Here is a 21,453-nt window from a genome sequence, read left to right on the forward strand (position 1 = left end):
AGCAGTGATTCTCTCCTTTTCTTTGTTAACCAGTCTATACATCTAAAAATAGAAATAAGGTACTTAAAAATAGTTTAGAGTCCTGACCAGAGTTTGACTTGCTTCTGAATGCCACACCAATGAGACATTTAGGATTACCATTATGTTACAACGGTGCTACAGGTTTTAAAATACTCAAATCTTAACCAAACATTTAAAAAATACTACAATTACAATCTCACAGGGTGCTTTTGTTTCATTATTCTGAGCATTTCTGTGTAGAGTGCAATATTAAATTAAGATGGGAAATTACATTTCTTTTAATGAAAGAATTCTTGGAAAACAAAGTCAATACTTCTCTGACAAAAATCAAAGCTTCATTATATTGTAGTTGCAAATAAATTTTTTTTATGTATTTGATTTTTCAAATGTAGAGTCTAATCAACATATAACTGTAATTTTTTTCAGTGAAACATTAATCAAATAAGATTTTGGATTGGAATAAACCTATCAGGAAAGCTCAAGCCTTGTATCATTTTTAGTATATGTTATTATAAGTATGTATAAATTCACAATGACAACAATAATTATACCAAACAGAACACTCAGGCCACAATTTGATCTTATTTCAAAATACTCTCCTCCATGTTTATGCTTGTGTTCAAGCCTGATGACTTCTTCTGTCCTCAGATTACATCACGTGTGATAAGAGCCTGTTCATATACTCACTGTATATACCATGTGCACACTACACATTTATGTATACTATATACATACATACTTGCACATGGCTCATTGTGTTGTGTGTGATGTTTGGAATCCATAGCCTGTAATAATTAAATTGAACTAAAAGAGTCTGTTTCAGTTGGTTGTGAGGAAAGCCAACCCTGTTTCTCATTTGTCTAAAATCTATAAAAAACTGGAGAATGGTGTACTCCTATATCTAGGTCAGCATAAAGTTTTTGGCGATAAAAAGAGGGGAAAAAAGCAATCACACTCTGATAATTTGCCCACAAATTGCCTTAAATTTATCTTTACCCTAAATTCATGTATGATTAGGAAACTGATTTTTTTTAAGAGAAGACAATGATGCTTCTCCCACTCCCACACCATGACTTACTTCTCTCTAGAATTCTGCTCAAAAATCACCTTATTAATGAGGCTTTCTGTGACTTCTCACTGTAGAATTGTAACTACTAACTACCACCTGTTTTATTTTCTTCCATAGTGCCTTATCACTATCTGGCATGCTAGATACTTCTTTATTAACCAGTTTATTGTTTCTTTTCCATCACTACAATAGGAGTTTCATAAGAGCTGAGGGTTTTCTCTTTATTTACTGCTATATTGCCAGCATCTAGAACAGGATTTCTCAACATGGGCACGACTAATATTTTGGACCAGGTAATTCTTTGTTGGAAAGGCACTGTCTAGTACATTGTAGGATATTAGCAGCATCCCTTACCTCTACCCACTAGATGCCAGTCGCCCCCCTACTATCCCCCAACCGTGACAGCCAAAAATGACTCCAGATATTGCCAAGTGTCTCTGGGGGTGAGGGACGGGGGGAGGAGGGGAGCAAAATTGCTGCTTGAGAACTACTGATCTAGAACAATGCCTGGCACAGTGAACACTCAATAAATATTTGTTGAATGAGCCCCAAACAAGTGGATCAAGCCAAACTTCTGCATTTTCAATAATAGAACAATTACAACAGAAAAATTGAATACAGTGAGGACTTTACCAGTAAAGTTCCCTTTCTATTCAGGGCTTAAAATATGTCCTCTTTCACTAATCTCCTGCTAAAGACTTTGAATAAAGACATTTCCAGAAAGTCCCCATTTATTTAGTTCCTAATTGTTTTGGCTGCACGATGCTGCTCACTGGAGGAGTCTGTAAATTGAAACCAATGTCACTTAAGTATTTTTCAAGCCAGGTAAGCTTTGTTGCATTCTTTTTGGAAACCCACTCCTTTGCTTTCTGTAGCAATTAGCAGTCAGTGGAAATAAATCACATGCCCTCCAAATGAGAATAAAATATTTCCCTGCCCCAATGTTTGAGCTTTCAAATTCTGAGCAGTGGAGGGTCTGCTCTTTCACGTTTTCGCTCAATACTTCACTGGCTCCTCTCCAAAACCTGCCTGACATGCAATTATTTTCAACCTATTTCACAGAAGGCCTGCTCCATTCATCTTCCTGTGGGTCAAATTTCCATTGAAACTGATAAAAGATTTTACTGTGTGAAACTTAAGTCAGTAGGGTTCAATGCAATGCTAAGCCAAGGTTTTTTGGGTTTATGGGGGCAGACATGAAATATGGTACAGAGAGGGATGAAAGAGCATCCACGATCATATCTGAGGGGTTGGTAATGATCTGTCTGGAAAAAAACCCTAGATAGAATTATGGGTGGTGTTTACACTGTATGGGGAGAAAGGGGGCTGGCCAGGAGGGGGTGACGGTCAGAAGATCTGAACTCAATTTATGACTCTGGTACTTAAGGTAAAAGACTTTCTTCTTTAGAAATTAGTTCCTTTGACTATATAATGAGATAGAACTGGATAGACTTTATCACCTTGTCTCCCCTACCTGCTTTTTCCCCATTGTTCCCTATTTTGTTAAATGGCATTGTTACCCTATTGACAGTCAGAAATCTGAAAGTCAGCTTTGACTTTTCTTCTCCTTTGCCCCATACACTGATTGCTCACCTGGTTTACCTCCTAAATTTCTCTTGATCTCTTCAATCCTCTCTATCCTCTTGGCAACCAGACTAAGTGTAACTGCCTCCGTCTCTCCCCCTACAGCTAGACTGTCGAGGTTCAAGGCCACTTCACTGCCTCCCTGCCTTCAGCCTTGCTCCCCACCCTCTTCCCGGAAATGTGGTTCTACTGAGGCCAAAGTGATCTTGCAAAGAGAATCTGATCTTAGAATTAGGAGTCCTTAGAAATTCCAGATTCCTTAATTAAGCTTTTAAGATCTGTCTCCTGATAATTTTTCTAGACTCATCCCCTCACCACATTCTCTGATGTTTGCCCTTCAGTCACACTAAGCTTTTCTCAAATCTTCTGCTGCCAAGCCTTTGGATACTACTTCCTTTGCTCAGGACACTTTCCCTTCTTCTTGAGTAGTCTGAAAATTTCTGCGTTCATTTGTGTCACTTCTCCGGCAGGCCTGAACTCTGTCTAGGCTGTGCTACACTCAGGACAGGTCAGTTTATTGTAATCATATTTGTATGCAAGTTTTTAAGTACTGATTTTTTAAAATTACAATGTGATTTGTTTGCACAATTTTTCTAGAGTAGTTTTCTCTTAAATCTTTTACAGTTGTCACATTCAACTGCTAATAGAGCAGCAATATTTTGGCAATGTGACTTTATCAAATCATTTCAAAGCCTTTAAGTAGTTTTCATGGAAACACACATACTCTTACTCTCATATTTCATCAGTTGATTTAAGTTTAATTAAATTAATGTAATTACAATAAGAAGTATAATGGAATCAGTGTTGTGGCTGCACACCACTAATTCTTGGAAAACATACAACCTAATCATTAAGTGGAGAAGTACTTGGATGTCATTTGGAATGTTTTAGGGAGGGAATGGGATTTAGCCTGTGACTTTAATGACCTACCTTTACTTCTAGAGTTACATTTCTTAACAGAAAAGACTGTTATTTTATTTACTATTATATTCCTAACATAAAGCACAGTACCAGTTCAAACACAATATGTAATTTTAAAAATTGCTACTAAATTAAATACAAGGTTTAACTCTAAAAACTATAGAGCTTATAAAATTGCTAACACCTTCAAATTCTGATAATTTTATTCATATTTAACTGTGAACACATTTATGGTTGTAATGAAATTATGAATCAAGTCAGGGTCAGGTTCTTGCATTATATTATCCTTGTGTTCTCCATAGTCAAGCGACTTAGCAGGTTGCTCAGTGAATAAGTGTTGAATGGTGTGTGTGTGCCTGCCTAGTCTGGTCTTGGGGGTATGGGGGTGCTGGTGGGGGCTGGTGTTAAGGCTTTGGGCACGACCTTAAACTTTGTGTATGAAAATATTAGCTCCAAATCCTCTTTATTAAGAGATAAGTGAGATTGTAACATAATTACAGAAATCAAAATCCATGATTATTTATTGCTAGTCACTGATAAATAATATCAGCTAAGAACCTTAATCCAAATACATAAGGATCTAGGATTTTAAAACTAATTACTTGTGTTTTTTAGCAGGACGTATATCCTATTTTAGTCATCTTCTTGGTCTTTCGACTTTCCTGAGAAGCACGCCATTTTCAGTGAATTTCTCAGAAACTCATTTGCATTGATGATTTAGCTTCAGGGTAAATGGAAAAGAATCAGATTTTTAAAATTCGTGGGTTTATATTATGCCAAACAGCATGCGAGGGCTATATCCCCACCTCATTTGCATTCAGCCTAAGAAATAAGAGTGCACGTTTGGCCTGGTCCTGAGCTGACTGTGTTGAAGTCTTTGCCGTATGGTGCTTTTTCCCAGAGCAGTCCAGAGCGAAGGAAGGTAATTTCCTGATGGATGCTAAATCTCCCTTCCCACCCCTGGAACATTTCCAAGAGAGAAGAAAAAAAAAAAAAGAGGAAAAGCAGGTGCAGCTATTCAGAACCAGATATAGAAAAATGGCAAGTAAATCATGGTCATAAAAATAATGACTGGCATTTTTTGAGAGGTTTCTGTGTATCAGACACTGAGTTAAGCAATTTGGATGCTTTATCTCAATTCTCACAACTTCCCAGCAGTGAGTAGTGGTTAAAATGCAGGTCTAGGAGCCAGACTGTCTCAGGTTTGAAGCCACTTACTGTGGTGTGTGACCTTGGGCCTTAGCCTCTGTGTGTTTCAGCTTCCTCGTGTGTAAATAAGAGGAAGGGAATTTAAAAATCTACCTTGTGGTGTTTCGGTGAGGCTTGAAGAGCTAATACAAGACGAGTTCAGCATTTAGTACGAAGTGAGTACTCAAAAAATGTTAGCCTGCATTACCATTACTATCACTATAGTTGTTATTCCCTGCCTGCAGATGAAGCAATTTCATGAGGCCAAATGACTTGGCCAAGGTCACTCAAGCTGGTGGATGGCAGGGTCAGTACTGAACTGTATGTCTGCCCGTCCAGCACCATTCCACCACACACCACGCAACGCCCCTTGATTGCAACATAACCGATCAGGAGGTGGAGGGCAGGGAGCCCAGGCTTCAGAGCTAAGCACGACTGGTTCAAATCCCAGCACTTCTGCATCCTCTGGGAGTCACTGGATGAATTTCACTTACATTTGCCATGTTCAATTTACTCATCTTTAAAATTAGAGTAGGGTCCCATTTTTAGCGTTGTGATGAAGATTAGTGGTGATGTCTATTTGGATAAATGGGAACATAACAGGTACTTAATAATGGGTGCTCCTATTTTAGGCTATCACAATATATTATAAATAGTATAACTGTGGTAATAATGTATCATGCTTTAACATAAAAAATAATTTTTTATATTTACTTCTACAAACAAAATGTGGTATATACATATAATGGAACATTATTCAGCCTTAAAAAGGAAGGAAATTCTGACATGTGTTACAACATGGATGAACACTGAAAACATTACACTAAGTGCAATAACCCACTTACATGAGGTACAGAGAGTAGCCAAATTCATAGAGGCAAAAAGGAGAGTGGTCGTTGCCAGAGGCCAGAGGGAGGAGGTGTTTAATGGGTGTGCAGTTTCAGTTTGGGAAAATGAGAAAGTTCTGGAGATGGATGATAGTGATGTTCGCACAACGTGAATGGACTTAATGCTGCCGAATTGGACCCTTAAAATGGCTAACATGGTAAATTTTGTGTTATGTTCATTTTACCCCAATAAGAAATAGGAGAAAAAATATATCCTTCTGCAAGAGGAACACATTATTATTAAAATCATTAAGAGAAAAAGCACAGTCTTAAGAGCAGCTCCTGCTTCTCCGGTCATATTTTTGACGTTTTATGTTAATTCCACCAAGAAGTCACTTTAGTCTTTATGTTTTATAAGAGTGAAAAGGTATGCTTGACTATTTTTATCCACAACATATGTTCCTATTTGAATTGGCAGGTAGGTATTAATCAATGTAGATATTCTAACAATACTGTCAGAGGAGAAATAATATTGTTGTGACACCAAGAGAACATTTTTATTATGCACATTACCTTGAAATAACATTTTTGCCAGGAAATTTGATGCAGCTCACATGTGATGCATGAGAGGAGAAGCCCAGCTAAAGTACATTAGTCCTGTGGGTCACATGTGATGTATAGCCCGACAGCCTGTGAGATACAAGGATATAATTAACTAGGGAGGTCATTCCATCACCGGGATCATATTTAGAACAAAGATGTATTCAGTTATGCTGTTTACTCTTTTTATACTTCAACTCCTCATTTTTATAAGCTTTCCTTTCTATGTGATTTTTTAAAACTCCCATAAGGCCTTTTTCTTTTTTTTTTAAGAAAGTCTTTTTTTTTTTTTTAAGAGTTGCCTTGCATTCCAAACCCAAATCAAAACCATTGTGAATTTTGAAACATGACTTGCTTCTGACATTGAAACTTTTTTCCTTTCTTTTTTTTTTTCAATTACTATAATAAATGTTAGATTTGGGAGAAAATTTTGGATATACTCAGAAGGCCTAGTGTATGTCTGTCTTTTCTATCTGCATGTGCTTTACTATTTCATTATATTCATACTTACTGAAGTTATCTTTTATTCTTGCATTTGTTCTGCCTCAATAAAATACCAGCTCTAATTATTCACCTTTGTCTCCCACCCTTGAGTTACATCAGACCCTCTTGGATGGCAGGAGGAGGAATAGCAGATCTCTGGCCTTTGCTCTAAGCTCCTCCAAGCCCTTGCCTTTTCTGTAGGCCTAATAGTGAATATTTGCCCATCCCTCCTCCTTCCAGAGAGCTCTTAACCTCTGAGCACTGAGATTTCTAAACTTTCAAGCAAGATCTTTTCATATGCTGAATGTTTTCATTGGGAGTTTGGAGGGAGCAAGTCTCTACAACAGGCTTCTTTTGTATCTTGTCTTCTACTCTCCTGAGACGTTTGGATCCTATTTTTATTTAACTGGAATTCTTCCTCAGGCAACATTTTCAGAGAGATTACAAGCGTGGCTACTTTCTAAGTTCTCCTATACTTGAAATCAATGGTCTTTTGTCCTAAAATAGAAATAGCAAGGGGGCCAAGATCAAAGTCTTTTTCTCTCAGAATTCTTTACACATTATTGCAACATCTTCCAGCATCTAATGTTTCACATAAGAAATTTAATTCAAGTCCTAGCCTCTTCCTAATGTTTTTATCCGAGAAGCTTGTTAAGAGTTTCTCTTTATCCTTGGAGTTTAGAAATTTCTCCAGAGTATGTTTAGGTATGCTCTTCTTTATGTGTTTCCTTTTTGACGTGAAAAGCAATTTAATACTTTAGGACTAGAAAATTTTGTCAGGTTCATGGGTTTCACTTTATATTTGTTTATTTCTCTCCACCAGTTCAGGTGTCCTTCCTAGATTAATCTTCCATATGATGCATGTTTCCCTCCTCATGTCCATGCTCTTCCTTTCTGCATTTCAAGCTTCCATTTGGGACCATTTGTTCTCTGAGCAAGGTACATCTTCTGGAATTATTTTTAATGAGGGTATTTTGGTGGCAAACTAAGATCTTGCTTTTCTGAAATATGTTTATTTTACCATCATTTTTGAGAAACATTTGCTAGGCATCCAGTTCTAGGGTGTCAGTTTGTTTCTCTCAGCCCTCTGAAGGTATTATTCTACTATCCTCTGGCTCTGTCGTTGCTGTTGTGAAGGCAGCCGTGAGCCTACCTGCCGTCCCTTCTTAGGAAATGTGCCCTTTTTTACTACCTGTTCTTAAGATCTTCTATTCATTCTCACTGTATTGAAGTTTCAAACACTATGTCTAGGTGTAATTTTCTAATTTGTTCTATCTCGTTTGGAATTCATTGCAATTTCTGATTCTGAGGATTAATGTCTTTCGAAAATTCTGAAAAGTCCTTAGCAATTGTACTTGAATTACTGCCTTTTCCTTATGTTCTCTGTTATACTCTGTGAAACTCCAATGAAACATTCGTTAGACGCTCTCGTTCAATTCTCAGTGTCCCCTCTGCTGTGTTGCACATTGTACATCACGTCGCTTCTCTCTGCTACATTCCCTATAACATCTTTCGCTTGATTCATTAATTTTGCTTCGTATAATTTACAATTTTACCCTTTCATTGAGGTTTTTACTCCACTGAGTTTTAAAATTTTCATTACGAATTTTATTTTTCAAAGTTACATTTCACTCTTTTAAAATCTACTTGGTCATTTTTATAGCTTCCTGTTTCTTGCTTATAATTTCAAACCACTTTTTGTTTCTTTAGACCTATTAAACACACCTTTTAAAAATACATCTCTAATAAGGGCATCTGGGTGGCTTAATTGTTAAGCGTCTGCCTTCGGCTCAGGTCATGATCCCAGGGTCCTGGGATCGAGCCCAGCATCGGGCTCCCTGCTCGGTGGGAAGCCTACTTCTCCCTCTCCCACTCCCCCTGCTCGTGTTCCCTCTCTCGCGGTCTCTCTCTGTCAAATAAATAAATAAAATCTTTTAAAAAAATACATCTCTAATAACTCTAATATCTTAAGCTTTGTGGGTATAACTGTGCTATTTTTTCCCCCATATCTGACTCATGGCATCTTGTCTCCTTGTGTGTTTTAGGATTTTTTTTCACGTGTGATCTCATATTCCTTGCAAAATATCTGTGGGAATTATGTGAGACCTGAGTTGAAGTTCTATTCAATTTGATTGTTTTGTTCTTAATTCTCTTTCTTGTATTTTCTTTTGATTTACTGTATTCTCCTCCCCTAAATTCTTAAATCATTAATTTGCAGTCTTGCTTCTTTTCTAAAAATGAATTTAAGGCTACACACTTTCTGTAAGCAATCCTTTAGCTACATTACACATGCATGTAATATTTTTCTTATCTTTTGAAATAAATATCTTCTGTTTATTTTTATGATTTCTTCTATGGCCTATCAGTTACTTAGGAGTTTTTTATTTAATTCCAAAACAAATAAGACTTAAATTCTTTTTGGTTATTTATTTCTAACTTAATTGCTTTATTGTGGTTGTGGTTCTTAAGTACTGAGTCTTTGGAATTTATGGCCTAGAATATGGTGTATTTTCATAAAGGTTGTGTATGTTCTTAAAACGAATGTGTACCCCTGAAACAATACATTATATGTTAATTAATTGAACTTAAATTTTAAAAAAGTTAATCTTAAAAAAAGAAGAATGTGAAATCTCTAATTATTGAACAGAAATTTTTTTCTATCCTAACTGGCCTGTTACTGAAATGTGTTTATAAAACCATTACCGATGATCTGTCAAATTCTTCTTGCAACTCTTTTACTTTTTGCATCACGTTTTGAAACCATGCGATTTAGTACACACAAAATTAATGTTCATCTTGGGCGCCTGGGTGGCTCAGTTGGTTAAGCGACTGCCTTCGGCTCAGGTCATGATCCTGGAGTCCCAGGATCGAGTCCCGCATCAGGCTCCCTGCTCGGCAGGGAGTCTGCTTCTCCCTCTGACCCTCCTCCCTCTCATGCTCTCTGTCTCTCATTCTCTCTCTCTCAAATAAATAAATAAAATCTTTAAAAAAAAAAAAAATTAATGTTCATCTCAGGAAGATACAATCAGGAAGAAAAATTCATCATTACATAGTGCTCACTTTTACTTTTGCCTTCAAGTTTATTTTGTCAGGTATAAAAAGAGCTTCACCATCTTTCTTTTAATTAGTATTGGCTTGTAACTTTTTTTTTTTACTTTTAACTTTCAAACTCTCTATGTGTTTATTTTCTCTCTCTTGTAAGCAACACATAGCTGCTTGTTTTTTTCAACCCAGTTTGGTATTCTGGCCATTTGATTCACTACAATTACTCACATATTTGGCTCTACCATCTTGCATTTGTTCCTCTCTTTCTGTTTTCTGTTTTCTTCTTTTGAATTGCTTTTTTTTTCTCATTACATTTTTGCATCTATGCAAATAGATGAAAATGTACATGCTGTTGCCATGATTTTAAGAGATGGCCTTAAAATTTTAACATGCATGCTTAATTGAAAACCATCTAAATTTTGTCAATACCTTTATCTTTTCTGCAACACTAGGAAGACGTTTAAATGTTTAATATGCTTACTAATCACCACAGTCTCTGCCAAGCTGCCCACTCCTCCAATTCGCTTACCTTCTTTTCCTCTACCACCAAACCCACCTGTCCATACCACACTGGCCTCCTTCTTGATCCTTGAACAGGCCATACACATCCTCACCTGAAAACTCCCCACCGGCTGATTCCTCTGCTGAAAACTATATACCCAAGATAACTGCATGACTGTCTCTCACCTTTTAAACCTGCTTAATTTGAGACCTTCCCCACTATCTTATTTAAAATTGCACACCTTTTGGGTGCCTGGGTGGCTCAGTTGGTTAAGTGTCTGCCTATGGCCCAGCTCAGAGTCCTGGGATCGAGCCCCGCATCAGGCTCCCTACTCAGTGGGAAGTCTGCTTCTCTCTCTCCCTCTGCCCCTCCACCCTGTTCATGCTCTCTCTCTCTCTCTCAAATAAATAAATAAAATTAAAAAATAAAATAAAATAGGGGCCCCTGGGTGGCTCCGTCGGTTAAGCGACTGCCTTCGGCTCAGGTCATGATCCCAGAGTCCTGGGATCGAGTCCTGCATCGGGCTCCCCCTGCTCAGAGGGGAGCCTGCTTCTCCCTCTGCCTCTGCTGCTCCCCCTGCTTGTGCTCTCTCTCTCGCTCTGTGTCTGTCAAATAAGTAAATAAAATCTTTAAAAAAAAATAAAATAAAAAATAAAATAAAATTGCACACCTTTTGAGCACTTCCTAGCAGACCTCATTGCTTTGTTCTTCTCCATACTACTTATCACCTTTTAGTACAATAAATAAAATCATATACTAAATAACTAGAATTTAAGCTCCATGAGGAAAGGGATTTGTTTTTTGATGTTTTTTAAACTGCTGTATCCCAGTCCCTAGGACACTTTGAGGCTCATAATAGGCTCTTAATTATTATTAAACATGCAGTGAATCCAAGCCCCAAATTCAGATGAGAGCCAACCAATGTCCACAAGTAATTGAGGAATCCCACCCATCCTGCTTTTTTTTTCTATCACTACCAGAACCATGGCTGAGACAGATGATTTCTATTGAGGTCTCTCCCTTTGAGGATTATTCCCTTTTCCTAAGTGTGTCTCCTTTCTGCTTCTGACTTTATGCTGTCTCTCTAATCAGGCTCCGTGCTGTTCAGACCTTGCCCAGATCCCAGCTCCACATGTCCTGCCGCCTCATCACCGACATACAAGTTCTCATCTTCTTAGCCCACCAGCATCTGTAGATGCCTCCAGGTGGTTTGGTGGTTTTAGCCTCACTGAACTCCCAGGACTGTGCTTAAAGTTTGCTCCTGCCCTCAGAAGATTTCTTACACATTTTTGAAGGCTTATCCATTCATTGGGAGTATTTTTAAATGAATTTTAAATTTAATTTTTAAACGAATTTTTACCTTTCATTTTAAATGAATCCTTAAATGTTTTATCTGGCATTTTCCAAAGTCTCTGACTCTCCATCAGGCAAGCTGGGATTGCCTTTTTGTGGTCTGTGAAATGGCGTGGCCTGCCTTTCTTCCATAGTCATCTATATCTTCTCTTCACTGGCTTATTTTTAATGTTCATCTCATTGAAAACTTGCGTCCAACCCTACACCCACCTTCCAGGTGTGATTTTTATGGCCCGTACTAGAAACCAAAACACTGAACAGAGACTAAAAAGTAGATTGAAAAAATCCAACGGACAATCCCGTGTTTGTTTTGTTAGCGAAGCTTAAGCTGTCAGCAAGAACAGCGGTCATTTGTCCTGCCATGGAAACTTTGAACCTATTGCCTTAACCCTGTTGGTTCAGTTATACCTGCAGAACATCCCCAAAAAGCTGAAGCAGGAGATGGCAAGATGAAAACAGCAGCTTGTCGAGCTTGCTGGCACAAGATGAAAACAGGAGCTTGTCGAGCTTCCTGGTAACCACAAGATGAGAACAGCTCAATATAACCAAGCTAAGCCTGCTGTTCCAGGAGACACTGCTTTGGGAGCCACCCTCTGTGATCTCCTTGCTTGCTGCAAGTAGAAAACTCTCCTTTCCTGAAAGCAACCTCGGTCAGGTCTTAGGAATTACCCTCACCAAGTGACGGACTCCTTGTGTTGGGTTACAAAGCTACTATGGCACAGGAAATCTTGAACTGCTAGTTTGGGAAGATTCACTTTGAGAATGGAAGCAGTTGGTATTTTCAATGCAATTGGCACTCTCAGTCTATTTAGATTATGAGCCACCAGCAGAATATCTTCTTTAGGTTTTTTATTCTTCTATCTCTCCTTATAGATCGACTAGCTGTGGTCTGAGTTCATATCTCATTTGTACGATTGTGCCGAAAGTAGCAAGAAATAATCAGTACATGCCAACATTTTTTCTACCATCACCCCTAATTACATGCTTTGGTATGCAGAGATATAGATTTACCAAATATTTTGCTGTTGAATATCAATGATTACCCAGTCTCCAGACTGCAAAATGTTTTCCTAAGATCCTTCCTCCCCTATTTGGCCAGTTTCATATTTTAGGCTATGTTACTTAGAGCATTTGTACTTCCGGATACAAAAATCCCTATCAGATAGGAAGGTACTTTCCTAAAAGCAATAGGAAAATGTGGCTTAGCACATAGAGACTTACGTATCTCAGGCAAAAAGTCTAGGAGCAGGAATACTCTTCATATCTTTCCACATCATCATCCATTGTACGTAGGTCTTAATCCCCATGGTGATCACGCCATGGTCCCAGCATAGCTAGTGCATCTTCAGGACTCATGTCCACATTCCAGACAGGACAAAGAAGGCAAGAACCATGAGGTGCACAGGATGAAAGGAAAGGTATCCCAGCCAAGTTTTCCTTGTCCCAAGTCCTTGTCCCAATCCCCTCTCAGAGATTTCTGCTTACATCTCATTGGCCATAAGTGGACCATAGATTGAAAAATAACCTAACAAGTAAGCATTTTTATTTATTCAGCGTTCAATTTATGAAAGACAAACAAGAGATTAGCTATCGGTCAGGCAAATGGCAGTGCTTGACAAGTATTCTGCTATTATCAAGAATAAAGATATATATATACACTTAAGTATATAGATATATATATATATACTTAAGAAAAGATAGTCACTAAATACTGTTACAGTTGAAAAAGCAATTTGCAGAAGAATATGCATATGAGTCCATTATTACAAAACAAAAACCGAAAAAAGCAAAACTATTTATGTTTGTATGTACATGGAAATATGGAAATTATGGAAATGTACATGGAAATATTTGGGAAAAGTTATACCCTAAACAGGAATACAGCTAATAATACAGTGAAAATTCTATTACAGATAATAAATAAGGATTACATTTAATAATTATAGCAAACACATACACAATATCTACCATATTAAATATTGCCAGGTACTGTTGTATTGAGCAAACATTAATTCATTTTATCTTCATAATCACTTTATAAGGTTTTATTAATGTTACCCTTAATTTACAGATAGGGAAGTTGACACAAAAAGAGTTAAATAACTTGTCCAAGGCCACAGATCTAATAAATATTAGAGGTGCTGTTTACACCCAGAAAGTCTAGTCCATAGTCTGGGCACTTAATTCCTACAATATGTATTATTTTATCATATGAAAAAAAAATAAAGCAATTACCTCTTTTTAAAATCCATCCCAAAGGGGCGTCTGGGTGGCTCAGTCCATTAAGCGTCTGCCTTCTGCTCAAGTCATGATCTCAGGGCCCTGGAATCGAGCCCCACATCGGGCTCTGTACTCAGCAGGGAGTTTGCTTCTCCCTCTCCCTCTTTCTCTGCCCCTCCCCCTGCTTGTACTCTCTGTCTCTCAAATAAATACAATCTTTACAAAAATAAAAAAAATTAAATCCACCCCAAAGGAGCAGTAACAGTAGCAACAGCAACAAAGCAGAAAGGGCACACATGAACTCTAAGCAAAACTTGGGTTATCATTGCAGATTGTCTTCAGACCTCCCCAACTATGTTCTTACCTTTGGATTCCTTTTCATCTCCCTAAAAACCAAGGTTCTCCCCATACATACACCCAACCCAGGGAAGCTGCTCAGGATTCCAAACCCCAGCTTGATTCTCACTTTCCCCCAAGAGCAGCACCCCTATTTTTTCTCCACTTCCCTCTCATCTGTCCCCATACTTCAGAATCATGCCTTTTTCTTGACAAGTTGATAACTATAAGATAATGAGATAGTTATTTGCCTGAGGTGGTGAAAAAGTTTGAGAGTGTAGAGAAATGGAACCTAGCATTCCAATGTCTATAGAAATAATTAATACTTAGGTTGTTTTGAAGATCCCAAGGAGCTTCCACATACAGCTGCTCATTTAGTTCAGTCTTCCTGATAATGTTATGATGGTTTTTATTCCTATTCTACAGATGAGGAAACTGAGACTCCGTGAGGATAACTAACTTGTCCACCATGTTCTTGCTGCTAAGAGTGGAAGAGCTGATACTAAGTCTGATTATTCTTTCCCCAAACTGCAGCCACCTCCTTTTATATAAACTTCCTCTGTCAGGAATTTCCACATATGTTACCAATGAAATCTGTGCCTAGAATAGTGAAAATTGATGATCACTGCTGGAAAAATGAAGCTTGAGAGTGAAAGAAATAGAGGATAAAAAAGGCATGCCATTTACACACAACCGTTTCATGCACAGTGGCATTTTTTTTTTTTTAGATTTTATTTATTTATTTATTTGAGAGAGAGAGAGCATAAGCAAGAGTGGGGGGACAGGCTCCCCACTGAGCAGGGAGCCCGATGTGGGGCTCCATCCCAGGACCTCAGGATCATGACCTGAGTCCAAGGTAGGCGCTTAACCAACTGAGCCACCCAGGTGCCTCCTCAGTGACATATTTTGATTAAAACCATCTAAATAGCTTTGGGCCTGTCTCACTTTAATTTTGACATAGTCTTGTAGTTTATGCTACTAGAGAATATTCATTTCTAAAACTTTATTTTTCCTTTTGTCCTAAATACTTAGCTCCTCTGTTGCTGTATCTAGAAAGAAAAGGTTATTATAGCTGACTGCTGATGTGGGGGATCTACGTTAGTAATAATCATGTGTTACAAATAATTTTATAAAACATAGTATAACTAAAAGATGCAAATTTTAAAGGTCGAGAAGGATCTTATAAAAATAAAACTTGTGCCCATAGTGCATTGTGAAGAGTTTGTTGGTTTAAGAAAGGCAAATATGGGAAGTGTTTAGAGATCCGACCATGAAATGATGCAAGACAGGCCTTTGTTTCTGCAGTAAATTTGCGTCAAAAGAGCAAATAAAGGTATCTCATAAGGTTGCTCAACTTCAAATTCTCTGAGAAGACTTTTATACCTGAAGGGAGAAGTTTCTGAAGACGAATATCTTGACTGACACTTGATTTCCACCACTGTGACCCCTAACTTGGTTCTGAACACATGTGGAGCCACATTAGAAAATCTAAGCTGTTTTTAATTGATAAAATCTGATGTTGGACATTTAAAGTGCAGTAACTGGAAAATCTGTGAAATATGTTGAATTGATACAGTAATGGAGTCCTGGAATTCAGAACTAACAGGAACCTGAGAATGTATTTTAAGGATATTTCTTTGCCAATGCTTAGGAAAGAGTCCTTTCTCCTTGTTAGGCCCCCAAATTGTTGACAGATTATTTTATAAGGCACGAAATTTTAGAACTTGGAAAAGCAGGTATCAGTCAAAACAGTTTTTCAACAGGGTCCCTTTTATTTTCAAGGTGTTAGGTAATTACTGGATAGTATCTGAACTGGTTTGTCAGCTCTCTACTAGTGAGGTTTCTTTCTATGAGCTAATTCATATGTCCCAGGAGAAAAGAACCCCCATTGAACCCCCATTGTTGCCCCCTCTGCCCTGTCAAGTAGGCTCACAAAGGTCAAGTTGTATATACAACCTGCTCACTGCATCTCTCCTCCTCAGTGACCTGCCTTCCTCTTTTAGATCCAAAATAATTCACAGGAAACATGCTTCACTGTAACTTTTCCTTTCGAATTTGGGGTGCTAAGAGGCAGGCTTCTTCTACTTTCCAATAAAAATATTTGCAAGCATCCCCAAATTCTCATAACATCTCAAAACATAACTCAAGATATGAAAGCCACAGACCACCTCATGCATTCCTTCTCTCTCCTTGCAGAGATTTTCTCTTCTTATAGAACTTACATAGATTATTTCTTTGTCTCAAGCCTCATAAAACTGTGTGCTCTCAGATGCCATTTGTCAAATCCATCTTCTTTCCTGACGAAGGAAGAATAGTTACTGGGCAAATGGTCTGGAAGCATATTCACCTGCAAGTCAGAATTGCTTAAAGACCCATCTAGGGCACCTTTCAAACTAACACTGGAAATAGCTTCACAGCATCCTCCACAGATGTTTGATTATGGAACCTCTGCCTGAACTCCTGGCATGAGCAGCCAGGGAGAGAGGAGTACTCATTACTTCTGAAGTGTCTCTTCACGCTCTAGGAGCAGTCTCTTTACGTTGAGCCATTACATTGAACCCTCTACTATAACAATTCTCCAGTTGTCTTAGCCTTGTTTCTGGAGTCAGCTGAGAGACTATCCTCTCTTTATTTCCATTTCCATACACTGTGACCTGTGTACTTTTTTTTCCCATACCGACTCTTTATAAGCCCTTTTGTAAAGCTCTACATTCTCAGGAGGTGGTGTCAGCATTGAAGATGTCTCACCTATCACTTACTAGAATCACATTAGCTTTAAAGGGAATAAAATTACTTCTGCTACGGCAGACACTAAGATGAACATGAAGTTTGCGATGACTTCAAGCTTGAAGAAAATTCATTTACACACACACACGCACACTGCCCCACTATCTATCACTGCTCTGATTTCATCTGTGACCTAGTTTGTGGCTTCCAAAATTTTACATTGCTGTGGGAAGCTCATTCTTGAAGACATTTAGCTTTCTCACATTATACTTTATATAAAACCTTGGCTGTGTGTGAGGCTTCTCATTTATCTCAGGATCTCCTCAGCACTGTGATTTTTTTAAATTGAAATGTTCTGTTTGTCAGTTCAGGAATTTTGAAATAACAAAATATGCATGATATTGAAGATGGGCCATGAAAAATCCTGGTTGACATGTATTCAATCCTCATGGATTCAGATTGTAAACTGAAAGAAAAATCCCACTCACGTGCAATTGTTTTCCATTTCATTGAGCCTTGCGTATTACTCACTAAGAATGAAGGGCAATTATTTTTTTTAACTTAAATTCAATTAGCCAGCATATAGTACATCATTAGTTTCAGATGTAGTGTTCAATGATTCATCAGTTGCGTATAACACCCAGTGCTCTTTACATCACGTGCCCTCCTTAATGCCTATCGCCCGGTTACCCCATCCCCCACATACCTCCCCTCCAGCAACCCTCAGTTTGTTTCCTAGAGTTAGGAGTCTCTCATGGTTTCTCCTTCTTTGAAGACTTCCCACTCAGTTTTCCCTCCCTTCCCCTATGATCCTCTGCGCTGTGAAGAAGGGCAATTATTTTTAATAATAGGGGCAAAATGGGAAGGCGTTCCACTTATTAATTAAAAATCGTCCCTTGATTTAAAAGCCAATGTATCCAGAAGAATTTCTGAACTGATTTTAATACATTTTTATCTCCAGCCTGAAGACCAGGTTTATAGCTAAATATAGTAACAAAGGGATATTTTAAAAACAAGCCTTGACAATCAAGTGTCATTCAACTGACTTGTCAGAAGTATCTATTCTCATGTCCCTTGTTGCTCATAGTTTCATAGGATTCCAACCTTAGGGCAAACTACCACACATTTCTTCCTAAGAACATACTCTGAACACACTCTATGCCTTTTTCCTTGCTAACAGTAATCCAACAGTGTTTGTAATGATGGAACAAGAAACCACAGCAGAATGTCTTACTTGTACACGCATGTTTTTATTTAACAGAAAAGATGACTCCACAGGCCGGGGCTTCTGCCACTGAGACCCTAACTCAGGAGGAGCATCAGATGCAGAGAATGATGGCAAAGCGTTTGAAAATCATCAAGGAGCTGATACAGACGGAAAAAGACTACCTCAATGATCTCGAGCTGTGCATTAGGGAAGTGGTTCAGCCCTTGAGAAATAAACAGGTAAGTGCAACTTGGAGGGTCCCCCCCCAACCATATCCTAAATAAGATCACCAGCACCATGAAATCAAATCATCCAAGTGATAGTATCTGCCGCAGTGAGGGTGGAGGGATGGGCCCTTTTCCTTGAGGCCTGGGTTTGTGGTGGTGGAAGGTAGCATCAGATTCATATTTCCAGTGTCAGCAGAGGGACACCCAGAGTCCCTCCATTTGGCCAAGAAAACTGTATTCCAAAATATGGGGAAAAGGAAGTTCACAGTTTCTGCCACTTTGAAATTTCTATAGGTTCTTTCTTGGATTCTTTTGGAACTGGGAGCAATAGGTTTTCAGCAGTTTAGGAGCAAAGCACTTAATTTGATTCAAAGATGATCAAAGATTTGGAAGAAAAAAAATGTGTTTCTCCCCGCCCCCACATTGAGAGCTCAATTAAACTTCAGATTATTTAGCCAAGTAAAATTCAACATAGAAATTAACCTGAATGTAAGGTAACACTTGAAGTGTTCATAAGTTAATCATTCTCCTCCTTTTTAATCAAGGCCTTTTCAGAGACTTTCCTGTAAGGAATTAGAGTATATGTACAAGGATATTTGATTCATATATATGTGCATGTATTAAGTACCTGATATTGTAACTGGCACCGTTCCCAGCTCTGGGGTTACAGTTCAGTACAAAACAAAGTCCTGCCCTTATGGGGTTTACTTTCCAGTGGGAGAGAGGAAGAGTCAGACAATAACTAATAAATTAATAAACAAATATAAATTAAAACAGACGGTGGCAAGTATAGCGGAGAAAACCAAAGTAGATGTTTCTATTTCAAATACGGTAGTAAATGCAGACCCTTCCAATCGGGGACATTACAGCCAAGAACCGAAAGGGGTAAAAGGTGTTCCAGGTTGAGGGGAGAGCAAGAACAACGACCCTAAGGAGTGATAACCTAATCACTAGGGTGGTAAACAGTCCTCATACACAATTGAAACAATACACAAAAGCATAAACTAGAAAGTAAAGATGATCAGAATTCACCTGCTTAAATATAATCACCATTCACATGGTCGGGAAACATCCTTGCAGGCATCAATTGGGACATTTACATACACACACACACACATACACACAAACCCATATATATTTTGAACATATATTTTTACATAAATGTAATCAAAACTACACATGCCATTTTATAACATAATCGTTTCATTCAGCAATCTGTTGGATGTTTCTTTTCATGACTACTGACACATACAAATGTTTTTCTACTGTTACTGATGCTGAGACACTCTTATGATTTGGGTATTGTCACCTCATCTCCTTAGAATAAATTCCTAGAAGTGGAATTGCTAGATCAAAGGGTATACATATTAGGGATTTTGATAAAAATTTGCCAGCTGACAACCAAAAAGTCAATACCATTCTAATTTTCATTCTCATTAACAGTGCTTCAGAAGTCAAAATACCTTTTTGTATATTCATTAGCCATTTCTTTTCTCTTCAATCCCTATTCATATTCATGTCTCTTGCCCTTTTAAAAAGATATGGTTTATCTTTTTCTTATTGTTTTATAAGACCTCTTTATATATTAAGGGTATTCTTTTTTCATCCCACATCTTACAACTAATTTTCTCAGTTTGTTTTTTGCCTTCTAGTAAGATAAAAACAAAGAGGGAGGCAAACCATAAGAGACTCTTAACTATAGAGAACAAACTGAGGGTTGCTGGAGGGGAGATGGGTTGGGGGGGATGAGGTAACTGGGTGATGGGCATTAAGGAGGGCACTGTGTGTTATATGCAACTGATGAATCACTAACTTTACCCCTGAAACTAATAATACACTATATGTTAACTAAATTGAATTTAAATAAAAATTTTTTAAAAAATAACCTTATTTAAGGTTAAAAAGTTAAACCTTGTTTAAGTTTTATGCATTTAATTTTGCTGGGTTTAAGTGACCAAATATATTTAACTTTATGGCTTTTGGGTTTGGCATCTTAATACATACATACATTTTGATTACAAAAATATTGTCAGCCAGTTGTCCCAACTTCAATTATTACATCTTTCCCCCAGTACTTAAAATATCCAGAAGCAGAGTTTATGTTAACACAAGATTCCTCTAAGAAATACTAGAAAAAATAACTGGCCTACAAATTAGGGAAAACCAGTGTAGATCAAGGTGACCTTAGATATAAATGTTAGGTTTGGTTTTGGTTTTGGTTTAAGACAACGTATAAAGAAAAGTGGCAAAGCAGACTTTGAATTTTTCCTTCATACCGGGTCACTTTTAGTTTTACTTCTTCACGACTTTCAATAGGTAATTACTACTGGTCAGGTCCATTCCAAAGGCTTCATTGGTATTCATATTTAATCCTCTCCTGGTTCTCAAGTTGGAAGGTAACTGGCCACTTTCTGAATCTGGAAATTTCTTATTCATCCTGTAGGATTAAGAATAACACAGGGGCGCCTGGGTGGCTCAGTCGTTAAGCGTCTGCCTTCGGCTCAGGTCATGATCCCAGGGTCCTGGGATCGAGCCCCGCATCGGGCTCCCTGCTCCGTGGGAGGCCTGCTTCTCCCCCTCCCACTCCCCCTGCTTGTGTTCCTGCTCTCATGTTCTCTCTCTCTGTCAAATAAATAAATAAAATATTAAAAAAAAAAAAAAAAAAAAGAATAACATTAATGGTCATGATAGAAAGTTGCTCTCTGGGTTCATTGCTAAATATATAAAAATATTTTTGGTGTTTTTCATTTAATATAAACTAGTTGTGTCTGATGTAACCTCTGTTCTAGCAGATATTAATGGTTATTAATAAAATGTTTATTTACATACTTACGAAAATATTAACTTTAAATGCACATAGCATCAGACTCCAGACTCGACCACAACCCACCCTCCCTTATGGTGAGGTTTTACCGGTCACTCCTATTTTCTGAAAAATTTAGAACCTCGTCCACTGCTCCATACCTTCTCCCTCTCTCCAGGTCTGACATCAACGTCAGGTCATTTCAATAATCAGGCAAATGGCCCGCGCAACCTCCAGGCCTCTCCACCAGTTCCTTGACTTGCTGGCATCCTGAGATCTTTCCTTCAACCCCATCTTAGCCCCTCACTCCAGGCACCACTCCCTAGGGCTGTCATTCTAT

The 21,453-nt window shown here is 38.1% G+C and overlaps 1 protein-coding gene across 1 annotated transcript in view; it reads left to right on the top strand.

Moving 5' to 3' along the window:
- The window catches only part of ARHGEF38 (Rho guanine nucleotide exchange factor 38), a 125,322-nt gene that overhangs the window by 13,255 nt on the left and 90,614 nt on the right, over positions 1-21,453 (top strand). Inside the window, exon 2 of the mRNA XM_032400938.1 lies at positions 18,138-18,322. Within this exon, the coding sequence (XP_032256829.1) occupies positions 18,138-18,322 (185 nt within the window). The remainder of the gene's footprint in view (positions 1-18,137; positions 18,323-21,453) is intronic.

This window comes from Phoca vitulina, unplaced genomic scaffold, assembly GCF_004348235.1.
Source record: "Phoca vitulina isolate PV1807 unplaced genomic scaffold, GSC_HSeal_1.0 scaffold3, whole genome shotgun sequence".
NCBI lineage: Eukaryota > Metazoa > Chordata > Mammalia > Carnivora > Phocidae > Phoca > Phoca vitulina.